Source organism: Gallinula chloropus (genome assembly GCF_964237585.1).
Source record: "Gallinula chloropus genome assembly, chromosome: 9".
NCBI classification, from domain to species: domain Eukaryota; kingdom Metazoa; phylum Chordata; class Aves; order Gruiformes; family Rallidae; genus Gallinula; species Gallinula chloropus.
In genome coordinates, this window is record NC_140094.1 from 3,801,543 (window position 1) to 3,826,284 (window position 24,742).

The following is a 24,742-nucleotide window of genomic DNA, read 5'->3' on the forward strand; positions in this document are numbered from 1 at the left end:
TAACACTAAGAGGGAAAGAAAAATACCCACAACCTAGGGCAGTTCTGCTTCCCTCCTCCAAAAAAGCCCTTACTGACCCTGACCAGTGCCCACACTGGTTGGGACAGGATGGTGGACTAGAGACCTCCTGGGGTGCCTTCCAGTCCATGTATGGTGTAACCAGGTTGAACAAAGTGGTTATTTCCCTTTACTGGGCATCTGGAAACCATGTCCTGTTTTTAATCCAAAGGACAAGGAGAGTCCTGCAGAGGGTCACTAGGTCAGGGCCAGAGAATGTCTTGTACAAGGAGATGCTTGAGGAGTTGGACTAAGGAAGTCTGGAGAAGAGAGGGCCAAGGAGGGGTGCAGTTGCCACAGGCAGGACTGAAAGCTGCTTAGCTGAAATACCTGAACACAGAGCCCAGCCCCAGAGCAGTCCTGCTTGGTCCACAGCTGTTCCTGGGGAGCTCAGCAGAACCTCACCCTAAAGCTGTGAGCTCACTGGTACAGCCAGTGCTGGCAGCCGGGCAGTTTGCTCCCTGCCACAGCTCCTCGAGAACAGAAACCCCACAACACAAGGGGAGGTTCTCCTTTGCCTCCATCCCCCAGCTCCACAGAGCTGAGAAGCCTCTGCTTGGTCAGCCACAGCCACAAGAGCATCCCGCAGGGATGAGCTCTGTGCTGGAGCTATCAGAGCACAGCAGAGCTGCTGTGGGAACTTGAAACCTTCCAGAGGCAGCAAGGGCATCCAGGAGCATCTCTGCAGCTGCATTCCTGCCTTTCCAGCCCTTCCTGGGGGCTCTGGAGGGGCAGTGCAGGGGAAAAAAACCCACCCTCCATCTCAGTCACCTCCATCCAGTCGGAGAGGATGCCTCCCTGGGATGGAGAGAGGAGCTGGGGAGCTGCCAGCAGCCAAGCAGGGCTGTAAGGAGACACCGGGCGCCCGATGAGCTCAAGCTGCTGCCTTTTAAGGAGCTGCAGAGGCTGAGGCATCCTGGGACAAACCAAGAGGGTTGCTGTAGGCTCCCAACCGCAGTGTGCTCTGGGGGCACCACGCCGACCATGCCCAGTGCTCCCCCCACAGCAGCTCAAAACCCTGATGGACAGCCAGGACAGTGATGCTGCAGCTACAGACTGAGGCTGGAAAACCCCAGAGCCCCCTTCCCTGATGGTTGCCCCCAGGGGGGTCCTCACCCACACACAGCCTCTGTGGTGCCATCGTTCACCTCCAACGCACACAGCCCTCAGCAGTTCTGCAGGGCCAGTTCTTTCTGGGGAGCAGGCAGTGAGGAGGAAGAGGAGGAGGAGGATGCTTTGTGGTTTTTTCACATCAAGCCATCACTAAGGAACACATCCCATGGACATGGCAAGCACTTTGCTCTGCTGATGCAACAGGTCCAGCAGCCAATTTGCTGCTGTCACCCCCCCCCCCCCTTCTCCAGAGCACAACGGGACCACCGGGGGAGCAGAGGGGGAAAGGAAAACAGGTTCTGAGACTGAGCTCAGGCTGAAGCAGGGATGGAGGGATGGTACGTGCATGGATACAGTAGCAAACATCAGCAACAAGGTTCAAAGGCAAGGTACCATTAAATGCTACACAGTAACTTCAGCAGAACCCAGGGGCAGAGCAAGCAGGGCCAAAGTCAAGGTGGCAGGAAGACAAAGCACAGGGCTGGAGCCACGAAATTCCCAGAGAACAGGAGACCTGTGAAACTCAGGGATTTTGCCCAAGACTTAGGAGGGGTGAAGGAAAACAAGGAGGCAAAATATCCTGAAGAGCACCCCCTTCTACACTGCATCCAAAATCAACCCATCACCCACACAGGGTCCCAAAGACGTAGCGAGGACACGCCCCCCCCCAGTGTCCCTTGTCCCCAGCCTGGGGTGAGCGAGCGGGCTGGGACCGCTCAGGCACACAGGTCCCAGCGTATACAAGAGGGAAGGACAAGCCAATCCACTTGAGAGATGGTGTGTAATTAAATCTCCCCCCCACCCCCTGCCGAGCGCCGCCCCGTCCCCCTGCTCGGGGTGGGACGGGGGCGCGCGATCCCCATGGAGCAGGAGGAACCGGGCACCGCCTGACAGGTGCTGCAGCGCCGCCCGGGCCCCTCTCTATGTACATGTGGCAAAGGATGGCAGCCAACACCCAGCACCCATGGTGAGGGGAGGGGGGTGGGCAGGACCCCCCCCCACTCCTCCCTCCTAGCCCGTACCCTCCCATGGGCCTCCTCACGGAGCGGGTCCCCTCAGTGGGTGGATGATTGACCCCCCCCTTCTCCCACGCGTCACCCCCCAAACCCCACCCAGGTCTCTGCAAGGCCACAGCTCCAGACCTCAGGTCCTGAGCTCTGCCCGGTGGGAGCCGGCCAGCCCCGCTCAGCTCCTCACTCCGGGGAGCAGACAAACCAGCGAAGGGGAACCCCCCCCACCCACCCACCTAAGAGAGAGCGGGGGGCGAGGGGTCCGGCTGCAGCAGCCCCCGCAGTGCTGGCCGTGCCCGGCGGGCTGCGGGTCCAGAGCCCGTCCATCCTCGGCACGGCGGCGCTCGGCCCCGCGGACGGGCCGGTTCCGGGTGCGCCCGGCCTCCAGCCTGGCTCAGGGTGGGTGAGGGCTATAGGGTACGGATGGCCACCGGGTAAAGCAAGGACATGTGCTCAGCCCCTTTGATGGGCAGCTTGCGGCTGGCGTAGTGATGGATGATCTCCGGCACGCTGTCGAAGGGCGGGCTGTGCTGACCCAGCACGTACTTGTTCTCTTGGGTCCGGGAGAGTTTCATGTGCATGAAGCCCTGGCTGCTCCTGCAAGGGGAAGTTTGAGGCAGGGTTAGGTGGTGCAGCCTGGCCCCGGCTCCCCCATCAGCATCTGTATGCCCCCCCACCCCACCACCCCCCCCCAAAATGGGCAGCCTGCCCTTGGGATGGGGAGTACACACACCAGTAAACAGCTCTGCCCACACCAGCCCACTCCTGGCCAGGGCTGGGTGGTGCTTATGGTACAAGGGAAGGATGTGGCTGGCCACACCGTGCTGCATCCTCTCCCCAGGTGCAGCCACACTACGGTGTGAGGGGTGTACTGCTGGCTGGGGAGGGGGTGTGCAGGCAGGGAATCATGGAATCACAGAATCACAGACTCACAGGGATTGGAAGGGACCTCCAGAGCTCATTGGGTCCAACCCCCTGCCAGAGCAGCTCCCCAGCTCATATTGCACAGGTTGGTGTCCAGACGGGGCTGGAATCTCTCCAGAGAAGGAGACTCCACACCCCCTGGGCAGCCTGTCCCAGGGCTCCCTCACCCTCACTGGGGAAAAGTTCTGCCCCATGTTGGTGCAGAACTCCCTGTGCTCCAACTTGCAGCCATTGCCCCTTGTCCTGTCCCCACAGACACTGAAAAGGGGCTGGCCAATTCCCCCTGCATCCCATACTTAAGATATTGGTAAACATTGATAAGGTCCCCCCTTAGTCTTCTCCTCTCCAGGCTGAACAGCCCCAGCTCACTCAGCCTTTCCTCACAGGGTAGATGCTCCAGGCCCTTCATCATCTCTGTAGCCTCCTCTGGACTCTCTCCAGGAGATCCCTGGCTTTTTTATCCCAGGAAGCCCAGAAGGGAGGGCAGGAGCAGCCCAAGCTTTTTCTGGGAGGTGATGGAGGGGCAGAGGCTTTTGCCCCTTGTGCTTGGCTCACACAGGACAGCTTCAACTCCCAGCCCTTCCTCTCAAGCATGGCAAAGCAGGATTTTCTCCTTGGCCCCACAGCCCATTACCCACCCCCTCACACACACACCCCCCCCCCAAACACTGCAGGCTCCCTAACACCCCCTCAGCATCGCAAGGCCATTCCCCAGCCCCGCGAGGCTGCGCAGGCAGCGCCTGCCACCGGCCCCGATTCCAAGTGACGGGCTAATGGCCCTGTTGCTATTAATTTGTGTCTCTGAGGAGAGCCACAGCCTGTCTGCAGCGTCTGGAATGCACATTACGGCAAGATATTGATGACTTAAAAGCAGACAGGACCTCATCAGCAATGCTGAGCTGCTGCCAGCGCTGGCCCCAGCCCCCCCAGGGAGATGGTGCCCGTAATGGCCAGTCCCTGCATCAGCAGAGTGGGGCTGCAATCCATCCAGCACCCAGACACGAGGGGCCACCAGCCCCGGGGGAGAGTGAGGGGAGAGGGGAGGAGAGTGAGGGGAGAGGGGGGCAGAGCGAGGGGAAGAGAGGGGCAGAGCAAGGGCAGAGGGGGGCAGAACGAGGGCAGAGCGAGGGGAGAGGGGGGGCAGAGCGAGGGGAGAGAGGGGGGCAGAGCGAGGGGAGAGAGGGGGGCAGAGCGAGGGGAGAGAGGGGGGCAGAGCGAGGGGAGAGAGGGGGGCAGAGCGAGGGGAGAGAGGGGGGCAGAGCGAGGGGAGAGAGGGGGGCAGAGCGAGGGGAGAGAGGGGGGCAGAGCGAGGGGAGAGAGGGGGGCAGAGCGAGGGGAGAGAGGGGGGCAGAGCGAGGGGAGAGAGGGGGGCAGAGCGAGGGGAGAGAGGGGGGCAGAGCGAGGGGAGAGAGGGGGGCAGAGCGAGGGGAGAGAGGGGGGCAGAGCGAGGGGAGAGAGGGGGGCAGAGCGAGGGGAGAGAGGGGGCAGAGCGAGGGGAGAGGGGGGGCAGAGCGAGGGGAGGGGGGGGCAGAGCGAGGGGAGGGGGGGCAGAAGGGAGGGGAGGGGGGGCAGAGCGAGGGGAGGGGGGGCAGAGCGAGGGGAGGGGGGGCAGAGCGAGGGGAGGGGGGGCAGAGCGAGGGGAGGGGGGCAGAGCGAGGGGAGGGGGGGCAGAGCGAGGGGAGGGGGGGCAGAGCGAGGGGAGGGGGGCACAGGGGAGAGGGGAGAGGGGGGCAGAGCGAGGGGAGAGGGGGGCAGAGCGAGGGGAGAGGGGGGCAGAGCGAGGGGAGAGGGGGGGCAGAGCGAGGGGAGAGGGGGGGCAGAGCGAGGGGAGAGGGGGGGCAGAGCGAGGGGAGAGGGGGGCAGAGCGAGGGGAGAGGGGGGGCAGAGCGAGGGGAGAGGGGGGGCAGAGCGAGGGGAGAGGGGGGCAGAGCGAGGGGAGAGGGGGGGCAGAGCGAGGGGAGAGGGGGGGCAGAGCGAGGGGAGAGGGGGGGCAGAGCGAGGGGAGAGGGGGGGCAGAGCGAGGGGAGGGGGGGGCAGAGCGAGGGGAGGGGGGGGCAGAGCGAGGGGAGGGGGGGCAAAGCGAGGGGAGGGGGGGCAGAGCGAGGGGAGAGGGGGGGCAGAGCGAGGGGAGAGGGGGGGCAGAGCGAGGGGAGAGGGGGGGCAGAGCGAGGGGAGGGAGGGGCAGAGCGAGGGGAGAGGGGGGCAGAGCGAGGGGAGGGAGGGGCAGAGCGAGGGGAGGGGGGGCAGAGCGAGGGGGGGAGGGGGGGCAGAGCGAGGGGAGGCACAGGGGAGGGGGGCACAGGGGAGGGGGGCACAGGGGAGGGGGGCACAGGGGAGGGGGCACAGGGGAGGGGGCACAGGGGAGGGGGCACAGGGGAGAGGAGAGGGAGCCTCAGCCCCCTGCCATGGGCCGAGGGGACGCGACCGCCGGGCTGCACCCCGCGCGGCTGCGGCGCAGGGCAGAGCTGCCAGGGCTGCACCTGACCAAGGTGCTCCCAGGCCTGGGGCTGGCAAGGGTGGCACGTGCAGGGTGCTGGTGCAGGATGGGTGCTGGTGAAGAGCTGGGGCAGCTCGAGGAGCCCCAGGGAGTTGGTGCTGGTGATGCTTTGCCCAAAAATCGCTCCACAGGGTTTTGCCAGAAGCTCAGGGACGTGACTGAGGTGGGAACCCTGGGAGATGCTGGAGGAGCACTCTGCAAACCCCACAGCAGCAGGGACAGGACAAGGGCAATGGGACTGCTCCTGCAGAGCACCTTCCAGACATGGGGAAGGACCCAAACCTTTGCACCACGGCCTCAGCCACTCTCCAAGAGCCAGGAGGGGTTTGTTCCCAGAGCATTTTGTGGCAAGGATGCTCCACCTCAGCCCACAACAGGATGCAGGGCTGCCAAGCCTGGACCAGCCAGGACTGTCACATCAGGGTTAAATCCTTCAGCTACCCGATGCTACGGGTACAGCCACTCCTGCTGCTCTCTCTTGTGCATATTTCCCTTTAAAGCAGCACAAAAGGGCTTTAGGGTCAGCACCAGAGCTCCCTTTCACACCTCCTCCTCAGCTGCACCTCCTCCTACAAGGTAAAAAAAAGGAGTTGAAGGAAAAAAAAAAACCCCACCAAAACAGAGCTGCAGAGAGCTTCCAGCTATATAAAAAGCATCCCAGGGGATTTGCCTTGAAAAGGCTCAGCAGAGAAAGGCAACAGAGGAAAAATCATGTTCCTGAGGCTGTGGGCTCTCTGCAGGGGGGGGGAAAGGCTGCTGCAAGGTGACATCCCACCCACACGTGCTGTTTGGGAAGAGGATTTGGCCCTTTTTGCTGTAAGGCTGAGGATGGGCAGCAAGAAGGGGAGAAAACCCCAACCAAAGAAACAGGCAACTGGCTCACAGAAAGGAAAAGTCGTGCTGGAGAGGGGAAGAAGCCCCATCCACACACACAACCCTTCCTCCCAGGCTGCCCAACACACCAGAGGTGATGGCTGAGATGGGCTCTCACAGCCACCAGTGGGGCTGACTGACCAGCAGAAGTTGCTGGCAAGCCAGGGCAAGGGAAAAGTCCTGAGGAAACTAAAACATCAGTAAGAATTCTGACCCCAAAAAATAAAAGGAAATAAATAAGGGAGGGTTTTTGGCTGTCTGCTCTGCAAGCTGCAAGTGCAGAAGGAAGGAAGAGGGCTGGAGCAGCTCCCCTACGGAGAGAGGCTGAGGGAGCTGGGCTGGGTCAGCCTGGAGAAGAGAAGGCTGTGGGGGGACCTCATTGCAGCCTTCCAGTCCCTGAAGGGAGCAGAGACACAGGAGGGGAATCAGCTTGTTAAAGGGCAGATAGGGGCAGGACAAGGGGGATGGGGTGAAGCTGGAGGAGGGAAGGGTGAGATGAGATACTGGGGGGAAGTTCTTTCCAGAGAGAGTGGTGGGGGGCTGGAAGGGGCTGCCCAGAGAGGGGGTGGGTGTCCCATCCCTGGGGGTGTTCAAGGCCAGGTTGGATGGGGCCCTGGGCAACCTTGTGTAGCTCCAGGCCTGGAGGTTGGTGTCCCTGCCTGTGGCAGGGGGTTGGAGCTCTGTGATCCTTGGAGTCCCTTCCAGCCCAGACCAGTCTGGGATTCTGTGATTCTATGAAAGGGTATTTTCAGCTGAAGATCTGCTCTGGTTTGGTATTGAAGACAGCAAAATAAAGCATTAAATAATAAAAAAAGAGAAGATACTGAGCATCTAATTCCCAGTTGTGACCCTGGGAAATAAACAAGGGAGGCTGAAGCCCCCAGGGAGTAACACAGGTCTAGAGACTGCTGGGGAAACGTTGAGTATGTGGAGAAAAGGGGAGGGATGTGCAGCCTCTTGTTGGGCAGTGATGCTGATGTGCTCACATCTGCCAGGCACAGAGCCCAGACACTCATCCAGCAGGAGGGTGGGAAGGAATTTGTGAACCCATCATCATCTTCAGGACACCTCTACCACCCCCCCAGCCACCTCCCAGGCACACATTGGGGTGAGGTACCATCTCTTCCACCACCCTAGACACCCCCCAGGCACAGGTTGGGGTGGGGTACCATCTCTGCCACCACCCTAGACATCCCCCAGGCACACGCTGGGGTGGGGTACCACCTCTGCCACCCCCCTAGACACCCCCTAGGCACACGTTGGGGTGGGGTACCACCTCAGCCACCCCCCAGCCACCCCCTAGGCACACGTTGGGGTGGGGTACCACCTCTGCCACCCCCCCCCAGCCACCCCCCAGGCACAGATTGGGGTGAGGTACCACCTCTGCCACCCCCCTAGCCACCCCCAAGGCACAGGCTGGGGTGGGGTACCTCCTCTACCACCCCCACAGCCACCTCCCAGGCACACGCTGGGGTGGGGTACCACCTCTACCACCCCCTAGCCACCTCCCAGGCACATGTTGGGGTGAGGTACCACCTCTGCCACCCCCCTAGCCACCCCCCAGGCACAGGCTGGGGTGGGGTACCACCTCTACCACCCCCTGGGCACACGTTGGAGTGGGGTACCACCTCTGCCACCCCCCTAGCCATCCCCCAGGCACAGGCTGGGGTGGGGTACCACCTCTACCACCCCCTGGGCACACGTTGGAGTGGGGTACCACCAACACCACCCCCCTAGCCACCCCCCAGGCACACACTGGTGTGGGGTACCGCCTCTGCTGGGGGTTCAGCCACCCCCCACACCCTCTCCAGCCCCTTCCCCCAGGCTCACTCACTTCAGGGAGAGGGAGAAGTCGTTCTTGCTGGTCTCGCTGTTGCGCACCAGGTAGCTGGCCTCCTTGCAGAGCCTCAGCAGCGTCTCCGCGTCCGTCCGGCTGATGGCCCCGTGGTACCAGCTGGAGGCAGGAGAGGGACCGGCTGTGCCAGGCAGAGAGGACACCCCAGGAAGGACCAGCACCCCCAGGAAGAACCAGCACCCCCAGCACCCCCCTGGGCACAGCAGCCACGGCGGGGGAGAGGGATATGGGTGGCACCACTGGGGTTGGGAGACACGGGGCAGGGGGTCCGCCAGGCAGCTTTGGGGGGTGCAGAAGGCACATGGGGACACCGCGGCTGTGACTGGGGTGACAGGGACAAGCAGGGAGAGATGCCAGACCAGGAAAGAGGGGAAGAAGCAGGAGTGCCCCAGGGCACTCAGGGCAGGCAGGACTCACCACTGGCTCTCCAGGGGCAGGGCAGGGTCAATCCTCTCCCCCACGAAGGGGCCGGGCTCAGCGATCAGCGTCTTCGCGCTCTTGAGGCTGCTGGAGCCGTGTCTGAGGGCAGCCCTGGCCTTCTCCTCCCTGCACGGCGAGGTGCAGCCGTACCCCAGCCCCTCTGCTGGACCTGCAAGGCAGACAGGCTTCACAGCCAGTGGCAGGGACAGACAGACACACACCAGCTTCCCCCCAACCCTGCAGCAGAGGGAGCCCACAGAAACAGGCAGAGCCCACACCATGCTGGGTCCCCCTCGTGCTGCCCCGTGTCCCCACTTTAAGCCAGGGCTGGGCAGCTCTTGGGGATCCACCACATCACAACAGGTCCTCACAGCACCCAAGTCCCTGGAAATATATTTCCAGGGAGGATTCAAAACCTCAGAGGGGTTTTGCTACCACGGCCAGAGACTCAGCAGCTGTGGCTCAGAGCTAAGTGAGCAGCAGTGAGGAGATGAAGGGAGCAGAGAAACAGGAGGGGAATCAGCTTGTTAAAGGGCAGACAGGGGCAGGACAAGGGGGATGGGGTGAAGCTGAAGGAGGGAAGGGTTAGAGGAGATATTAGGGGGAAGTTCTTTCCAGAGAGAGAGGTGAGGGGCTGGAAGGGGCTGCCCAGAGAGGGGGTGGGTGCCCCATCCCTGGGGGTGTTCAAGGCCAGGTTGGATGGGGCCTTGGGCAACCTTGTGTAGCTCCAGGCCTGGAGGTTGGTGTCCCTGCCTGTGGCAGGGGGTTGGAGCTCTGTGATCCCTGTGGTCCCTCCCAACCCAGATCAGTCTGTGAGTCCATGATGCTCTCTGGTCTTGCCAAAAAAATTAAACTAAATTTAAAATAAAAAAAAGGGGGGGTGGGTGGAAGAGGGGGGAGGCAGAGCTAAAGGGAACAGTCAGTTTGGGAATGATGGACACCTTTCTGCTAACACAAGTAAACCACCCCCATCCCAGGGTGAGAAAAGTAATTCCCTGAGGTGGTAAGTGGATATTCAGGCTGTGACACCACTGCCCAACCAGCACCAGCCTGGCCACAGGCCCTGTGCATGGGCAAAGCACAGCAGCCAGCGTGCTGCCTGCGGTGCCGGCCCGGGATTAGGCGAGCAGTGCCCTGGGGAGCCTCCTGCCAGCTGTTATTTCCTTGTGGGATGATTTCAGCATTAACAATATTGTTTCTCCCTCCTCCAGAGAGTTCATTATCACCCCCCTGCAACACCAGCCCCCTCACACAAATTACTTATCGATCGGGCAGAGCTGCCTGTGCCGCGGGGCTGACGGTGGCTGGTGCCACGGAGACGCCGGTGTCCCCAGGGGCCACAGCTCCTGGATGAGCCGTTTACCCCATCACCCTGTCCCCACCTGCTGGAGGGGTGGCAAAATCAGGGTGATGCTGAGGCCATGCTGCTGCAGAAGGGGCCAAAAAATACCCAGAGAGGGATGTTTTGGGGTTTTTTTTCTCTCTAGCAGGGCATCCTCTAAGGTGGTTTTTTGAGGGACAACTCATCTGGGCCCTACAAAGATAAGCAGGTCTTCAGTCCCCCAAGAGCTGAGAAGAAAGGAAGGTGGATGGAAGGAAACCCAGCCTAAATCCACTGCAGCTTGGCATGGCTTGAAATGCACTCCCCTAACCTCCTCAAGAAGGAGCCTGCAGAGGAGACACCCAGCATTTTCACCAGTCTGGGTTTTCACCAGCCAGGCTTGTCCTTGTACCAGGTTTATGATTTTGACTCATTGCCTGTAAGATTTGGGGTGATGGTTAAAAATCCAGCCAGTCAAAGCCCCAAAAAGCATCTGCTGGCAGCACAAAGCCACAGAAGAAACACCTTGCACCTGCCAGAGAGGCAGAGGCACGGCCATGATTAAACAGGGTATTAGAAACAAGCCCTGAGGAGCAAGGCGACATCCTTCAAGGAGCTTGTCACCCTGAGACAGGGGAGGAAGAAAATAAAGACAAAACTCTGCCAAGATAAGCTAAAAGCAACAAAGCAAGTCGGGGGGGGTGGAAGGGGGAACCAGGACAAATGACAAACTGACGTGTTCATCAGGAGCGCGATGCGCAGCAGAGCAACGGCGGGGATAATAAATGATGGGGGAAGAGAGGAGGCTGCACAGCAGAGAGATTAATTCTTCTTGACACCTGGGAGGAGGATCAAGGAAGTTTCCCCCTTGTCAAGACCTTTTTTCTTCAGGACTGATCTCAGCCTGTGGCATCCCTGTGGGGTTTGGGACAGAACACCCCCCACACACCCAGTGGAACAGCCTCATCCCTTCAACCAGCAGTGAAATCATCCATCCCCAGGTAACCTCGGGCTCAGCCCCACCTGGGAGGCAGCAAAAGCCATACTGGGGTTGGGGTTTTGTTCCTTTATGGAGCTCTGCAGGGATCTGGGTAACTGCAGATAAGGAAATCAGACATCTGCACCTGGCACAGCGCGGCGCCTACCAGGAGCGGCATCAGCAACGCACGGGCAGAGCCGGCCCAGATCCACCCCAGCCCCCCACCCAAGAGGCCCAACCCTGAGAGTGGCTTTCAACAACACCCCCCCCCAACCCCACACACACCCCCCCTAAAGCTCCTGGAAAACCCCTGATCCACAACAGTGTCAGAGCAAGGCCCTTGAAATATTAATAACAGGTTAAAAGAGAAGCAGCAGCGTTTGACTGCCAGCGGGGTCCGGTGGGGATTTGGGGGGGGGGGGTGGTGAGGGCGGGGGGGGCTCTGCTGCTCAGCACGCAGGAAGGGCTTCAGAGCAGGGCCAGCCTGAGATGCCAAAGCATGCCTGGGAGATCTGGGATAGCAAACCCAAGAACAGAGGATCCAGAGGGACCTCCTGGCGCTAAGCAGTGAGGTAATAAACCAGCAGAGGAAACGGGAGCAGTGACACAGCGAGGGAAAACCCACCCCGACTCGGGTGGTGGGATGGGAATCAGCTGGTGCCACGCCTGGGAGGGACCTGGGTATTGTGAGTCAGGAGGAAACATCAGCTGAGGCGCAGAGCAGTTGTTGAGAAGGCTGTAAAAGCAGCCATCAAACGCTGGGGCTTGGGAGGCGAAGAGGAGAGAACAAAAGAGGAGGTAATAACTCTGGCACTGAATAACTCCCCCCCGGTGCCTGTGAAGAGGCATCCTGGAGCTGCAGAAGATGCAGAAGCAGCAAGGACAAACTGGCGTCCAACACAGGACAAGTGAAGCCAGGAGGAGCTAGGGGACAGAGGAGGAGGAGGAGGAGGGTGGATCCCTGGCTGTGACCACAGGCAGAACCCTGCCAGGTGTGGGCAAGCTCTGAGGCGTCGCAGCGAGGAAGGGTGACGGTGAGGACCAGGGGCAGCCCCCCCCAGGCCACGGCGCTGCGCACGCGAGACCCACCGTTGGCGTCTTCGTAGCTGGGCTGGCCGTGCTGTGAAGGGACAGAGGCACCAGCCTCACCGTCCGGGGGGCTTTCGCCGCTGTCCAGCTGTCCCACCGGTGGTGGCCATGGCAGGTCTTTAATGACCTTGATTTCAACTGGATGGGAGGGGGTAGGGGTGGGGAAGGGGGAAAAGGGCAGGGGGGAAGAGAGAGAAAGAGAAAAGAAAGAAAGAAAGAGAGGGCTTAGAAAAAAAAAACCATCAGCAACACCAGGCTCACAGAGAAGGAGAGTAGCTGTGGGGGAAAGACCCGAGGACTGAATTCCCAGGAGCCCTGTGATGGCGTGGCCAACTCGTCCCCTCACCAGCACGGGCAGACCCTGCTCCACCAGCTTGCTCTGGAGTTGGGGGGGGGTCTGCAGTCACTCATGTCTCACGTGTACATCTGTCCAAGGGACCTTGGCTCAGCATCCCATTGTTGCCAGCTGTCCTGCCCCTGTGTCCGACTCGCCCCAGGTGCTTCCTGGGTGCCCAGCAGCTCTGCACTCCTCTGCCAGGTGCCCTCATGTTCCTGCCTTGTGCCAGTACCTGGTGCCCATCAGTACAGGGTCTCACAAGTCCCTCAAAGGGGCAGCAGAGAGATCCTGGCATCACAGGAGAGGAGAAATGCACCACGAGCCACAGCAGGACCTGCACTGGCTGCCGGAGAGAACAGGCAGCGGGTCCCAACACGGCCCAAGGTCCAGCACCCTTGCTCCCTCAGGCCTCAGAGCAAGCCTGCAGCACCCTGGGGAGCACTCATGTGCATCCACACAGGAGCCAGGCCTGTGAACACACCATCTCTGCCCAGGAATGTCCAAGCAAGGTGGTTCCTCCATCCAGACGTGGAGCAGCTCAGCCCAACCCAGCCTGGCGACACGCGGCGTTTCATGACCGAGCGCGACAAGCCAAAGCGCCACGGACACCAGCCCCGCGACCAGCAGAGCCCCAGGATCACCAGTGCAGCCCCAGGCACGAGCAGATGCTGTGCTATCAAGCCCAGCACACACATCTCCAGCTCACAGAGCCCAAACCCACGAGGTGAAGCACTCCCAAGCCCGAATCTCTGTGCTTCTCTGTGCCAGCGCCCTGCACAACGCCGGTGCGGGTGCCTCGCGCGCCCCGGCTGTGGGACCAGCACTCACTGCTGCAATTAAAAGGCATCCTTGATAAGAGCGTGGCAATTAGCCAGCACTGGTGGAGGAGCCAGTGCTAATGCACAGCATGGATTTCCTCATTAACCAACACAAACACCATCGATCCGGCAGCACGGATAAATAGGTCAGGGGGCTGGACAATCACCTGGCCAAAGGTTCCTTGGGGCAGCACCCAGCTCTCCTCCTGCTCCAAGGAAGGAGGGATCTGCTGGAGCCCAGGGTCAAGCCTCCCCACCTTGAAATTCAGGGTTTCAAGGGGGGTAAATTTGCACTGGAGGGTGCTAAGTTAGGAAGGAGAAAGAGGCAAGGGGAGATGGGCACTGGACAGGTTCCCCAAGCCATGTTAGCACAGAAGCCAGCACTGCCCACCCCCAAAAGACAAAGGAACCCCAAGGAGCCAGGTTACCCCCCCAACCCCCCCCCAGTGCAAAAAGGCAATGTGGCATCCATCACTTTCTGGCTGTTAATCATCCTCTCTGGCTGCTCCCACCACTCACCTGCAAAGGCTTTGGAGATCCTCTCCTTCTTCCACTCCCAGGGCTGGTCGTACTCCTCCGGCGGCCGCTCGTCGTCCTCGGGCAGGCGGGACTCCCTGGGCCTGGGGCAGGCCAGGCGGTCGCCATCCCCATCCAGCCCCCCCAGCACAGGCTCGTAGGGGGTGTCGTAGAGGTGCAGGGGCCGGGCAGGAGCCTCCCGTAAGCCCTTCTGGCGGATCTCTGGCAGGAGGAGGAAGGGATGAAGGAAAAGACCATGAGCTTTTTTGCCCCATGCAGCCCAGCCATGGTCCCCAAAGTCCTGATAGAGGACAGGGCTTCATTTCACCCAAGGGTGACATGGTGTAGGGAGAACCAGCGATGGAGGAGCCCCCATGAACCTCCAGCAAGTGCCTGTCAGAATTTAGGGAGCTTCTGGGCAGCTGGGTCCACAGCACCAGGACACCTTCTATTCCCACCATACAGCATCCCCTGCCTTGGGGAGCACTGCAAAGCAGGGTCCACGGGGGGTCAGAGCATCCCAAAACCTGACTGCCCATGAGCAGCGAGACTGGGTTTGTTCCCCAGACACCCAAGCATGGACAGTTTAATAAATCACCCTTCCCTTGAGCAAGGCAAACGTCTCTCCCAGACACATTCAGCCTCTCTGCAAGGCTTTCAGGAGCACGTGCTCCCACCTTGCCTGCTGCCCAGCCGTGCACAAACCCGCTGGGGACCCCGTTGCTGCAGCAAGCAACGGCACGCTCCAGCCAGGTCCTAACCAAATTAAAGAGCTCCCACATCCATCTTCATTTTACACCAGACACATCAAATGTCAGGTCTCTCCTGGCTCAACCTGGCAGGCAGCACCACAGGCAGCAGCATCAAGGTGCTTTAATCACTCAGCAGCCTCTGCAAGTGCTCTGGCTGTGGGAAGCCCATCGTGTGGCAGCTGAAGCCGTGAGGATTTGCCTCCGAGGCAGCTGCTGTGTCTGGGGCACCCAGCGCTGTCATGGGCTGCAAAGGATGGAGTGTGGTGGCCCTTGAATCCACACAGCAGGGACCAGAGGCACAAAGGGTGAGCTCTGCACGGAGCCTTCCACCTTACCAGCCATCATCTTCTGGGCTTCGTATGGCTCCATGTAGCCATCGTTCTCTGTCACCTTCTCCAGCCCTGCCTGGCTACCAGCCACCTGCGCCGCATCGAAGGGATCTGCGTAGTCCTCCAGGACAGCCAGCTGGAAGAGCAGGAGGAGAAGAGTTAGGGTACCCCTTGCCTTTTTTGGAGGATGGGCAGGGGGAGTCAGGGTACCAGTTGAAGCCCCTTGAAACCCCACCACAATCTCTCCTAGCAGCAGCCAGAGTGACAGGAGGGACCCTGGACCCACGTGGCAGCAGCCCCGCAGAGCAGGTGCCGGCAGCAGGCAGCTTTCCAGGCACCAGCACTCAGCCGTGGAAACGCTCCAGCCTTTGTCCCAAAAGCTGGGACGGAGCCAAGGAGAGCAGAAGGCAGCCCAGCCTCCCCCCTTACCACCAGCGCCCGCGCAGATGCCCCGGCACGGCCCCCGCCGTGGCACCGGCGCTGCCCCCTCACCGCGCAGCTGCTCGCCCTGAACGCAGCCACCTCTCCTCAGCCAAGGTGGAGAAGGGGCATGGATCCCAGGCCAGGGGTGTCAGCTGGCACTGGCGCAACTGGGAACTCACTGGTTATTTCCCAGGGCTCCCACGGGCTCGTTTGAAGATGTTCCTTAACAAAAGGGCTAAGAACAGCCTGTGGCATCCTCTCTGCTCCCTCCCAGGGTACCACACATCCCCACACACATCCCAAGTGATGCAAGACAGGCCTCCTCCGTCTCATCAAGACTCCCTGGGAAGCAGGACCTCAAGTGCCACGTCACAGGGATGGCACAAAACGCCCACAGTTTGCCCTCACTGGCAAAAACAACCCTGCAGCAGCAGGATAGGAGGTGTGATCCAGAGCTCAATCCCCTCCAGCACTGGAGCCACATGCCTGCCTCCTGGCCAGAACACCCCACTGCCTACAGCCCCTGGCCAGCCTGGAGCTGTACTGCCCACATCCAGCCTCAAAGCTTCACCCAGTACTTCCATCAGGGTCTGAGTGCACCCAAGCACCTTTGTCAGGGTTTTCTCATGTACCAGGCTGCAACCCCCAGGATGGACCATCCAGTGAGATGGGATTTGTCACACAGACCTCCCCAAGCATGGACCAAACAGCCCAGCCCGCTGTGACAGCTCCCAAAGCCCCCATGGCACCACCACGCTGTCCCTGCTCCTGGCCAGCCCTGACAGACCAGGGCTGCTCACACATTCCTCTCCAGCTTCAAACAAAACACTTCTTCCTCCTTCCTGGCTGACAAAAGCCTCAAGCAGCAAAACCCAGCAGGAAAAGGGAACAGGAACTGTAGCTGTAAACACCTCCACACGGCCCCAACCCTTCACATCCCCCCAAAGCTGTGGGAGGAACGTGGTTCCCCACATCCCAGCTCAACACCTACTCTGTGCACGTCCCAGCTCTGGTCTCCCCAAGCAGGTAACGCAGTGGGGAGCCGGGGCAGCTCTCCCCTCTGCACTGGGGTGCAAGCGAGCAGCAGAGCATCATTCCTGGAGCAAACCCTGGGCTCCCAGCAAGCCCAGGTGAGTTCAAATGTGGGAGCAAGCAAATGATCTCACCCCTCAGCGCTGCAGCAGCAGGACAGATGGCTGCTCAGGGTACCAGCCTCCACCGGATGAGAGGGAAAGAGCAAAACCTCCAGCTGGCTCTGCAGGCAGGGCCCGGTGCCAGCGAGCGGGGACGGGGCTGCAGGAGCAGCCAGCCCCTGGCTTTGCAGCAGGAGACAGGAAAACTGCTCTCACCTCCGTCATCCCAGGGAGACTCAGCATCGCTCAGCCCCCTGCCAGGTGCTGGGGACTGCAAGGGGGCTGCAGGATCACAGAATCACAGGGGTTGGAAGGGACCTCCAGAGCTCATCGGGTCCAACCCCCTGCCAGAGCAGCTCCCCAGCTCATATTGCACAGGTCGGTGTCCAGACGGGGCTGGAATCTCTCCAGAGATGGAGACTCCACACCCCCTGGGCAGCCTGTCCCAGGGCTCCCTCACCCTCACTGGGGAAAAGTTCTTCCCCATGTTGGTGAGGAACTCCCTGTGCTCCAACTTGCAGCCATTGCCCCTTGTCCTGTCCCCACAGACACTGAAAAGGGGATGGCCAGTTCCCCCTGCATCCCACACTTAAGATATTGACAAACATTAATAAAGTCCCCACTTAGTCTTCTTTTCTCCAGGCTGAACAGCCCCAGCTCACTCAGCCTTTCCTCACAGGGGAGATGCTCCAGACCCTTCATCATCTCCATAGCCCTCCTAAAGGAAGGATGCTTGTCCCTGCTGGGACAAACCCCATCCCGGGAAATCTAAGCCACTGGTGACCTCTGCAGCTGCTGGGTGGCTGGTTCCTGACCCACAGGAAGCCCCTCTGCTTTCCTAACACCCTTTTCACCCCCAAGGCAAAGCAGGGCTCAGCCTGTGGCAGGTGGGTGCTCAGGTGGGTGCTCCCTGTGACACCCCAACAGCAGATCACAGCCAGGAGATCCCAGGGGCTGCACCCATGCCTGGGAAAGCTGCAAAGAGGCTCTTGCTTCGCTGCAAGGACACCTGCAGAGCCCAGCCCTGCACAGAGACAGCTCATTCAACCAGCCACCAGTGCCAAGGGAGGCACCACACAGGGGGGTACCCCGACACGCAGGGCAGGCAGATGGGCAGCACCATGCCCAAAAGGGCTCTCCTGGCTCCAAGCATGCTGTGGAACACGGTTTGCTGGCCCTCCTGGGCTCACAAAGGGGTTGCCTGCTCGCTCCCCCCTGCCCCAAGCCCAATTTGTCCACCTTAAAACTTACCATAAAGCCCATTTTGCCAGCCAAACAGACAGACAGAGCCCCAGCCTGCTGCTGGCGCCAGTCCTGGAGCCTCCCTCTCTCACCCCATAAACACTGAGAAGCTTCAGACAAGACACAGCAGCAGCTCCAGCATCTGAGAGGCTCCTCTGCATGCAGCAGCCGTGCTCCCCAAACAAGAGAAACCCCCCCATCCATGTTTCCCTCCCGGGTCCAGCTTCCCAGGGAGGGACACGTGGAGCTTCAGCTTCACCCCACTCCAACATTTCCAGCTCTAGAAAGCAGAGGATGGATGATGGGGAATCCCAGCGCATCGCTGTTGAGACCCCCCCAGAACCAGGTGCTTTGCTTGGGGGGGGGCACAGGCACTTGGCAGCAATTAGATGGGTGCTCCATGAGCAAGGTGTGGGGTCTCCAATCAGTTTCCAAGCTCCCTGGGTTTGGTGCAGTTTGGCCACACTGGCTTCACTCATCCACAACGCCTCTGTGCAGTAGCAAAGTCTCCTCCCCATGGGGTGCTGAGACAGTAAACCCCCTTCATGGTCAGGTCTCACTGTGAGGAGCCAGGGAAAAGCTGGGGTGGCAACTCCCAGCCGTGTCCAGGAGCACTGCAGCCTTGGGATGCACAGGAGAGCGAGCAGGAATGTACCCTGAGTCCTGAGGCTGGAGGGTCCGGATGCTCCAGCCAGCGCAGGTCCTTGCAGCACGGCTCTTAGAGGGATCACACAGCCACCGACTCTGCCCTCGCACAGGGAGGAGGAGGAGGGGTGCAAATTAAGGTTGCCCAGGAAACCGCATCTCTTGACATTTCCCATCCCTGACATTTCCCAGCCCAAGCACCGGACTCTACGAGCGGCTGCAGAGTGGCGACAGGGCTCCCCGCAGCAGCTGCCGCACTCACAGCTGCTCCCCCGGTGCAGGAGGGGGCCAGAGCTGCTGGCAGGGCAGCTCCCAGGGGTGTCCAGACCCCCCCCACCCCGCCTTTCTCCTCAGCTGGGTCAAAGGCCAGGCATCTCCATGCTTCACTCACCTCCCACGCCGTGGAGGGAGCTGCTGACTGCCCAGCCGGTCCCAGCGCAGGTACAGACGCACATCGCCTGCTCCATCCACAGCACAAGCTTCACCAGGATTGAAATAACCCAGGTACAAAGCAGAGCAGAAGCCCAACATGCAAAGCCACCGTCCCAGGGCAGCTCCTGGTGCTGGGTGGTCCTTCAGAGAGCAGCCAGGCACCACCAGTGCTCAGACACAGCATCCTCTGTGCGCACAGGAGTGGTTCTTCACACGTTTACCTGCTGTAGCGATGCACACCCAGATCCTCACTCTGTTATTGATTCCAACTGTTAAGGTTAAAATTAAAAAAAAAAATCCCAAAAATCCAAAGGAAAAATGAGGTGAAGAACCAGATCACCCCTGGGTTCTCGTGGCAAACCAGTTTCTGGGCTGCTCATCAGGGAAGGCAATAGACAGTGGCTCTTCAGCGGAGCCCTCGGTTCAGCTGCTGAGATCCAAGGGCAGAGCAAGGTGCTCTTCACCCCATCTTGCCTACAAATATCCCATAAGATGCTCCACTCCACAGAGCTGCTTCCCAGAGGACACCTGGGGAGAGCTGGCACTTCAGAAACAGGTTTCTTGCCCTGGAGATAAAGCTCCAGGCTGGAGCTTCTCCGAGCTACAACCCAACTCGGGTCCTTCTCTCCGTCAGGTCCCCGGTCTAAGCCAGGCTGTGTGGCAGGAGGGGGGGGGAGCAGGGGCAGGGCGCAGCGTGACTCAGTTCGGGGAGGCTCTGGCAGGAAAGACACACGCCCAGGAGCTTCCTGGCCGGCCATTCCCACACCCCGCGGCGCTGACCCGGCGCTCCCAGCAGAGATGTCAGCGGCCAGTCCCAGCGGGCACGAGACACACTCGTCCCCAAGCAGATCCCTAACTTGGTGCCCAAGTGTGCTGTGCCCCAGGACAGGGGTCCCCAGGCAGAGATGACCCTCACTGCATCTCTCCCCCCAACACACACGTCCTGGAGGCACAGCTCCTCAGAGCTATTCCAAACACGGTGGAGACATCATCTCCAGGGTACCCACCGTGCTCAGGAGAGCTGTACAGGGCCAGTCCCTCGCCCACTGCTGTAGGGAAAGGGCTGCCCAGACAAAGCAGGTGGAGAAGAACCCATGCTGGTCCCCACCAAGCATTCGTAACCGAGCTGAGCTCGCTCTCCCGTGTCTCCCCACAAGGTCTGCGAGACAGAAAGCTGTCACAAGCCATGCAAAGCAGCGTGTGGTCCAGGCAGGAAGGATGCCGTTGCGAAGATGCTCCTGTCCCACCCTAAGTTCTCCAGAAGGACCACTACAGTGGACACAAGGCTCCCAGGGAGCACAGCAACTCCACCAACCTCAACACGGTGCCTGTACTGCAAACCACACAGCCAGGAACTGGTGGCTGCTCCTTCCACTCCTGCAGCAGCCTTGCCTGTACCTCGAATTGTACCTCTCCCTTCATCCTCAGCATCACCACAACTCAAAGCCTACATCCACAGACTTTCTGGAGTCCCAGTCCCTGCAGCAGGTGGGGAACAGTGCTCAGCACCTCTTCCTAGGCTCAGAAGCACTGAGCCCCCTGCCACAACCATCATCACGGCCTGAAGAGCTCCACAGAAGCTCCAGCCTGGTGTCCCTTCCCTCCTGCAGGACACCTTGGCGCTGTCACCAGGATCGAGGACCACAAGCTTCAGCGGATACCTCCATTCTCCTGAGGACCTCCAGAAGGAGCCACCACGACCTTGCAGTAACCAGGGCACCCTCCCACCGCTCAGCCCAAGGTCCAGGCCAGCAGATGGGAGCTGTAAAGGGCACCCAAGCCCAGGAGAGATGCTCCCCGTGGTGAATGCTCCAGGGAAACTCTTTCAATGTTCTATCAGATATTGTGCTAGCAAATATTCCCACCTTACCTCCAGCTTCACCCAGCCTCCAGAACCCTGCCTCTGTCCACCACCTAAAGGAGCCCTGAAGAACTAGAAACCTCCTCCCCACAGAGGCACGCAGATAAGCTTATCACTGCCTATCTTGGACAGAATGAAGGGTCTTCTTCAGCCTAGTGCCTAGCAGGGTTTCCCTAAAGGTATCCCAGCTTTTCTCTAAACCACTCAGCTACTCCCTGGCCCTGGGATGCTGACATGGCCCTGAGATGCCCGCACGGCCCTGGGATGCCCGCACGGCCCTGGCCATACCTGCCAGCACTCCCTGCTTCCCACAGCTCCTGCTCAGCCCTCTGCACATCACAGCCCACGTCCTGACTCCCCCTGACCCCACACCACACGTTCCAAAGGTAAAAAAACCACCCTCAGCAAACCGCATCACCACAACGGTACCTCTGGCCCCGCTGCCGGGACCCTCCTCCTCTGCTACCCACAGCAGCCACTCCACAGGGTCAGTTTCCACCAGACCCCTCCAGAAACACACACACCCCCTCCCCATCAAAAGCAACACGAAGCCAACTTTCCCGACATCCCCCAGCAACAAGTTTTTCGACCCCCTTAAACCCCCCCCGCGGCCCGAGCGGGTTTTGCCCCGGCGATCGGGGCCGCCGGGCTCACGGACAGACAGACGGACGGGGCGATCCCATCCGTACCCATCATCCCTCCACCAGCCAGACCTGCAACCCCGTCGAGTCGGCCCGACAAGCCCCGTCTTGCAGGCGGCAGCGCCGGCGGGCGCTCATTACCCCCCCTTCCCCCCCACTCCTGCCTTTCCCCGCGCAGTCCCCGCACCAGCCCCTCCAAACTACAGGCCCGGCACCGACGGCCGCCGGTTTGTTCCCCTACCGGGTGCTCCCCTTTCTCTCCGGGTCGCGGCTCGGCTCCCTTCCCGGAGCGCCGGGCTGGGCTTTCGGCTCCCCCCCTCACCCCCCCGCCCCGCGCCCCGAGAAGCCGTTTGAGAGGCGGCAGACAAAGAAGCGCTGAGGCGCCCTGACAAAGCAGCGCGGCCGCTCGGGGGGGGCCCCGTCCGCAGCCGCCGGCACAGGCCAGCCCGGGCAAACCGGGGGTTGGGGGGGGGGGCTGCGGAAGGAGGAGGCCCCGGGCCACCCGTGTCAGAGGCGGCCCCACGCCGCGCAGGGGCCTTCCCGGGCCGGCACGTCTTCGCCTCTGCGGAGCACCAAGCGCCCGGCGGCAAAGAAGCGGCGAGGAGGGAAGCGGGGAAAGGACGGCGGCGGCCGGACACCCCCCCCGCCCCCCCCCCGCCCCCCGCTCCCGCAGCCCGGCGAGCTGCCGCTGCCCGCCGAGGCTCGTCCCCGGCTCCCGCGGGAGCCCCAGGAGGGAGGAGAAGCCGCGGCCGCCCCCGCAGCGCCGCCGCCGCTGCTGACGTGTGTGTGTGTGAGCGGCGTGTGGGTGCCGCCGGGGCACGGGGGGAACGCCAGGCGGGAGCCCCCGGGGGAGCCCGGCCGCGGAGAGACCTCGGTGCTCGGGCTCCAGCTGCCCCGAGGGGCGTCCCGGCCCCGCTCCCCGCCGAGGGTCTGGCGGGGGAGACCCAGAGCGACACCCCGGGGAGGGCGGCAGGGTGGCCCCGCACCAGGGCGGGCTCACTCACCTCCTGCGTCGGCTCGTCGGGCGGCTCCGGGCCGGCCGGGGGAGAGCCGGGGGCGGCGGGCGTCAGCAGCGGCGGCGGCGGCGGGGGGGGGCTGGCGGGCACCTTCTCCACCGCTTCCACCTTGATGAGCCGGTGCTTGGGCGAGACGTAGCGGGGCCCGTCGGGGGCGGCGGGCGGCGGCGCCCCGCTGTAAGGGTCCTCGAAGTCGCGCTCCTTCTGCAGCCGGTAGGCCGCCACGATGTCGGGCTGGGCGGCGGCCAGCGGCTCGGCGGCGCCCCCGGGCGGCAGGGGCGGCTGCGGCGGCGGCCCGGCGCGGTAGTCGGGCTTGGGCGGCGCGGGCGGCGCGGGCTTGGCGCTGCGGAAGCCCAGGTGCTCCCGGAGCCAGCGGGCCATGGTGCCCACGCACTGCGGGGCCCCGCCGGCCCCGGCCCCGGCTCCCGCCCCGCCGCCGCCGCGCTCCGAGCCGGCCGCCGCTCCGCTCAGCAGCATCGGCGCCGGCGGACTGAGCGCGGCGGCGGCAGAGCCCGGGCCGGGGGGGGGGGAGCGGGGGAGGCGGCCGGGGGAGGCGGCCAGTGCCACCTGCCGGAGCCGCCGCGCCGGCTGCTCCGAGCGGGGCTTCGCCCCCCCCAGCTCCGCCCGCCCCGCTTCCCCGGACCCGCTCCCCCCGCACGGCACCGCACGGCACGGCACGGCCCGGCTCCCCCGCCGCCCGGCACGGCCCCGCACGGCCCGGCACGGGCCCGCCTCCCCTCCCCCGGGGCCCGCCCCGCTCCCCCACCGCCCGGCCCGCCTTCCGCCGCGCCCGGCCCGGCCTTCCCCGGCGCTCCGGGCCGCCCCCCCCAACCCTCTTCCCTCCCCCCCCATCCGCTGCGCTCCGGGCGGGCTCTGGCTCTCGGCTCCCGCCCAGCAGCCCCGCGGCCCGCCCCGGCTCCGGGGGCGGGGGGGGAGCACTCGCCCGCCCTGGGGTGCCCGGCGCCCCGTCCCTCTTGCCGGGGAGCTCGGAGGCCGTGGGCCCGGCCCAGCCCCGGCTGCTCCGCGGCGGGAGCATCGCCCGGCCCTGGGCGCGGAGGGAAGAGGCCCGCGGGGCACCAGGACCCCCGGGAGGGGGAAGAGGGGGGGGGTGTGGGGGCTGCTAATGAGATCGGAGCTATAATGAGCCCTTCGAAAGAATCCCCAAAACACTGGGCTGGCACCGAGGATTCCCAGCAGTCAGCACAGGACCCGGCTGAGCAGGGACAAGCCCGGGGAAGGTGCTTGGGAAGAAGCCCGAGCTGAGCTAAGGTGTGCTGGGACATCAGGGCGAGCACCCAGGGCTGAGTCCAGCACAGGAGAGCCCAGGACATGGGCAGGAGAACATCCCTGGGGTGCAGGGCTGGCTTTGCTGGCCAGGGGCCGGCAGCAACGAGCGTGCAGAGCAGGGAAGTGGTGTCAAAAGAGCGTGGCCACAGAGGCCGAGGCAGCAGCAAACAGCACGCTTACATGTGTTCTGCCCTACCCTGCTCACACACGCAGCACCAGCCACCGCTGCTCCTGCTCACCCACTGCTCAGGACCAGCCCCTGTCCCCCCACCAGCACAGCCCTGTCTGCAGACCTACACCCCCCTCATCACCCACACCCCATCCTGCCTCCAGACCTACACCCCCCTCACCGCCCATACCCCATCCTGCCTCCAGACCTACACCCCCCTCATCGCCCACACCCCGTCTCGAGCACTCCCCATTCACCTACACCCACTACCGCCCTTCTCAGGCTGAATCCCCCCTCAAAGGCCATGGTCAAGCCAACCAAACCTGAAAGGGAAGGGGCTAGAGGCAGGGTGCTCCAGAAGCCCGACCACCGCAGAGGTGGAGCCGTGCAGAGGCGTGTGGTGAGGGGGAGATGTGCCACAGCGTGGCCCTGCCTGTCCTCACACCACGAGCTGGGCTCCTGCCCCGTGATGGGAAGAGATGTTGGGATGCAGCTGTCGGTGTTCCTGCTGCAGGGAGGAGAGAGGGCCTGGAGAAAGAAGCCTGTCATGGTGATCCACCCTCTTTCCTTCCAGACCGGAGGAGCTGAGCCTCCCAAGCCAGCCTAGCACAGCACATGCCAAATGCCCAGTGAGCCCACAGAGTCCCAGGTTTGCTGAGCGAGCCCACACTGCACGCTCCTGGCCCAAGAAACCCAGCTAGATCCCCCTGGGTCCAACCAGACAGCAAGAGAGCATCCTCCCTAGGGAGAAGACAGCCACAGCACCCAGAAACCAAGACTGGAAATTTCAGAGTGCAGGGAATGCAAGACAAAAAGGCATTAAGGAGCAGGAAAAGTGTCTGCCAGGAATAGAGTGGATACAAGGCAGTGTTTGAAGTCTAGCGGCAGACCTCAGTCCCAGCAGATGGGGATGATGAGATTGTTATTAAAATGCAGAAAAAGACAGATTCTCAATAAATCTGCCTGTGCAGCGCTTGGAAGGAAGCAGGATGCAGGGCTGATG

At 62.2% G+C, this 24,742-nt stretch overlaps 1 protein-coding gene across 2 annotated transcripts; it reads right to left on the reverse strand.

Moving 5' to 3' along the window:
* Window positions 1–2,288: 2,288 nt before the first annotated feature.
* Window positions 2,289–22,760, reverse strand: SHF (Src homology 2 domain containing F; the record flags this gene model as incomplete). Of its 2 annotated transcripts, XM_084268388.1 has the most annotated exons (7): window positions 2,289–2,777; window positions 8,309–8,428; window positions 8,747–8,918; window positions 12,139–12,276; window positions 13,813–14,031; window positions 14,897–15,026; window positions 22,272–22,760. In XM_084268388.1, the coding sequence occupies 7 exons, from the start codon at window positions 22,758–22,760 to the stop codon at window positions 2,591–2,593; spliced, it is 1,455 nt and encodes a 484-aa protein (XP_084124514.1). In that variant the 3' UTR covers window positions 2,289–2,590. The 2 variants fall into 2 exon arrangements, with proteins under 2 accessions (XP_084124514.1, XP_084124515.1); XM_084268389.1 differs by lacking the exon at window positions 12,139–12,276.
* Window positions 22,761–24,742: the final 1,982 nt, after the last annotated feature.